This window comes from Sinocyclocheilus anshuiensis, unplaced genomic scaffold, assembly GCF_001515605.1.
Source record: "Sinocyclocheilus anshuiensis isolate Anshui unplaced genomic scaffold, SAMN03320099.WGS_v1.1 scaffold871, whole genome shotgun sequence".
Classification (NCBI taxonomy): Eukaryota; Metazoa; Chordata; class Actinopteri; order Cypriniformes; family Cyprinidae; genus Sinocyclocheilus; species Sinocyclocheilus anshuiensis.
In genome coordinates this window covers 408,586-412,001 of record NW_015542392.1, presented here as the reverse complement: position 1 = coordinate 412,001, position 3,416 = coordinate 408,586, and the positions used below count along the sequence as shown (strand labels likewise).

General features: G+C 39.5%; 1 protein-coding gene across 1 annotated transcript; it reads right to left on the bottom strand.

Moving 5' to 3' along the window:
* Positions 1-229: 229 nt before the first annotated feature.
* LOC107692803 (proenkephalin-B-like) lies at positions 230-2,000 on the bottom strand. The gene is made up of 2 exons (XM_016491999.1): positions 1,869-2,000; positions 230-926 (listed from the first exon to the last, which is right to left on the bottom strand). The coding sequence occupies exons 1-2, from the start codon at positions 1,992-1,994 to the stop codon at positions 300-302; spliced, it is 753 nt and encodes a 250-aa protein (XP_016347485.1). The 5' UTR covers positions 1,995-2,000; the 3' UTR covers positions 230-299.
* Between the last annotated feature and the right edge of the window lie 1,416 nt (positions 2,001-3,416).

The following is a 3,416-nucleotide window of genomic DNA, read 5'->3' as shown; positions in this document are numbered from 1 at the left end:
AAAAAAAATCTAAATATTGAGAAAATCGCCTTTAAAGTTGTCCAAATTAAGTTCTTAGCACTATATAGGCTATTACTTGAAGTTTTGGAAATGTACAAAATATCTTCATGGAACATGATCTTTACTTAATTTCCGTATGATTTTTGGCGTAAAAGAAAAATCTATAATTTTGACCCACAGTGTATTTTTGGTTATTGCTATAAATATACCCGTGCTATTCATGACTGGTTTTGTGGTCCCGGGTCACATTTGTGGTGGAAACTGAAATGCGTTGGCTTAATGAGCTCTGGTTGGGTTATCTATAAAGCATGGTCCTCGTACGATGAGGGCTCTTCGTCAGAGCGCACGGAGATTTTAAAATGGCGCCGTAAAAACCCGCCATATCGCTTTTGGTTGTCCCACCTCAACTTCGGGCGAATTCTTCGCATAAACCCGCCGTATCTCTTCTGCAACACCTGCGGGCTGGTGTTATCCACAAAGTTGCTTCTTTTTGGCCCGAATTTGCGGAGAAACCCGCCGTAGCGTTTGACTTCGTTTAAAGGAACGTCGTTATCGTAAACTCCCGTTTCGTTTTCCGCAGTCGCATCTTCGCCCTCGTCGTCTTCCGTGATCGACGGGACGTCTCGCTCGCCCAGTTTCGAGAGCGATTCTCCGTATTTCTTCGCGAACAATCCTTTTAGAATGGCGTTCTCCTTCCAGGGTGAGGCGAAAAACTTCTTTTTATTCTTGTCGATCCTCTTGATGAAGCCCCCGTATCGTTTGACCAGGTTGGATGCCTTCTCTTGGAGATCCCCCGCGTTTAACGCGCTGCGTTCTGCGTCGGGGTTGAGCTCCGCGAATTCATCTGAAAGCTCCTGTAAAGCTTTCTCACATCTGTCTAATGTACTAGTAGACGGAACGGATCCTTCACATTCTAAAGTGCAAGTCTGCAGAAAGAAAAGTAGGTTAAGATTGACTCTGCACTCTTGGAAATAAAAGTTTCAGGATGTTACATTCCGATACCGCCGACGTTCCTCAAAGAACGTTTTATTTCTAGTAAAGGCATCACATGTAGAGAACTTGGTAACCACGTTCTGCAGAGCCTAAACTTGGAAGACATGGTGCTTTTTAATCTCAAAAGAATCATATAGTAACTCGAGAACTCCATACAGCCAAAATAGTTATTGATTAGAAGATGGTTGTTTGAAGAACCGTTTATCTTTTTCTTCTTTTTTTTTTTAAAGTTTGCTCTTAATAAACATTCAGATTAGAACCAATTCGAGGGTTTTCAAGGTCTACAAGTAGCATTTTATCTATAAAAACATCTAAATCTGTTGTTTGTTTGTTTTTTTTAATCGAAACGTTTAATGCCGAATCCGCAATTTGTAATTTTACAGCGGAAAGCATGTCTAATATGTATTTTTTTTTTCAGTATAGGTTTCTCCAATATGATCATCTAAACGAGCGCTCTCCATGGTGCTGAATGCGCCCAGTTTTTTGTTAATGACAAGGATGCGACCACTTCTCAAGTTTAAAATCGTTCTATTACAGAGAGACCTTTCTATTTTTCATTTATAATGGCTTGATTTGTATTCAGTTGAGTTTGAAGTCATTGTCTCTCCGTTCACGTAATTTACATTACGCTACCATTCATGCTTAATTTGTTCAGTTGAATTAATGCTGTATAGGATACTAATTGCTTCTGATTAGATGCTAACTTTATTTCATTGTGCATGGTACAAAGTGCAAAGCCAATAACAATAAAGTTTAATTTATTTCTGTCGGTTGTGCCATTTTCATCTCCTTCTCATTCATCACATTTATGGCCAAATTAAGCGCATGCAAACAAAATCTGGATATAACTGTTTGAAAATAAGGAGTAATCTTACCAAGCGGGTTGCTGCAGAGTCCAGGTCGGAGATCTGTTGCGCGCATCTCAGACATTGCGCTGAACAAGCTGCCTGACTCAAGGTTGGCAAGCTCAGCATCAACACCAAAACATACCACTCCATCATCTACAACGATTCCTGCGGTATGAGAGAAGAAAACAGGCTTTAAGTGCACTATCTTCCTCATATAATCTTCTCTGCTGGGAGGTGTTTGAGGTTTTTCAACAATTCAGTTATAATGTTTGAGATCTTTGTTTTTCTATGTAGCCTATGTCTTTGTCTTACCAGTTTAATATCCAAAACCTTTAGTCTACAGTGAGGCTCGTGTGCCAACACAAAATCTCCTCTGTTACCTTGAGTACCTAGAGCTTCTTGTTCTCCAAGCGTCAAGACGATCACTTGGCCACGCTGGCTGAAACTTCTTTGTTCTCGTGTCCTTTGATAGAGTCACTCTTTATCCATCTACGGTTTGCTCTTACTTGGACTCAGGCTCCATACTTTTATTCACGCAGCCCACACAACCACCTGAATGAACCAATGAGAACGACGAACCAGTTGATTGACTCGTCCCACCCACGCGATGATGCAGCGTTTCGGGAATAATAACATAAACAATAACGAAATGAGCTGGCCTATTACTAACGCAAAAGGGTTAAGCATGGTTTAAAAAAAAAAACATTATATGGATAGGCTTCAAGGTTTAGTATAAGAAGTTAGTTATAATTATTCACTTCACAAAGGTAGAATAGCCTTCCATTAAATTAAAACCACCCACTTTGAAGAGGAGGACGAGCCAGCTAGGGGTAACTTGTACTACTGAGTTGCAGTGTTAGCTCAAGTGGTGTTTAAATGACAGAAGCGTGTTAAAGCAGGAGATTTTTACTTTAATTTTTAATTTCATAAAACATATGACACACCTAAGGCTAAAATCTGTACCAAAAAAAAAATAAAACACCAATGGAGTCTCAGTTTTGGGTGGTTCAAGCTAAATTAATTTGTGAATATTCTGTGTTCAAACCTACAAAGTTTTAGTTACCCGCTCAGATCTTAACACCTCACCCCCATCTCATCACCTCTGTAAGAACTGGAGCTATGTGATGTGATGTGTTGACTTGTAGTACAGTGAGAGACGCGCTGTCAGTGATCTCCAATGAATAAATGTCAGTTTCTAAGCAACCTCACCTAACGGTAATGTGTGTTAGTCTCCTGAGCTCGTTTGGACATATTGATCTTCCTGCTTGTTGCCAAAGAACCAAAAAAAAAAAAAACTATTAATTTAGGTTGTCACGAAGGACGCACAAATTGATCTTCTCTCCTCCCAGGAGAAGTTCAATGACGTGTATGAGCCAAAAATGAAATGTTAGTTCTATACGCGCCTTCACAAACTCTATACACGTGAAGATTTCACAGTAATAAAAGGATAACTATACATATAATAATATCGTTATAATTATATGAGAAAAGGGAACCCCCCACACTGCAACTTGATAATGGCACAGAGAATAGCCTATAGCTAGAATCACTTTCAGAATGATTTTTCCAGCTGAT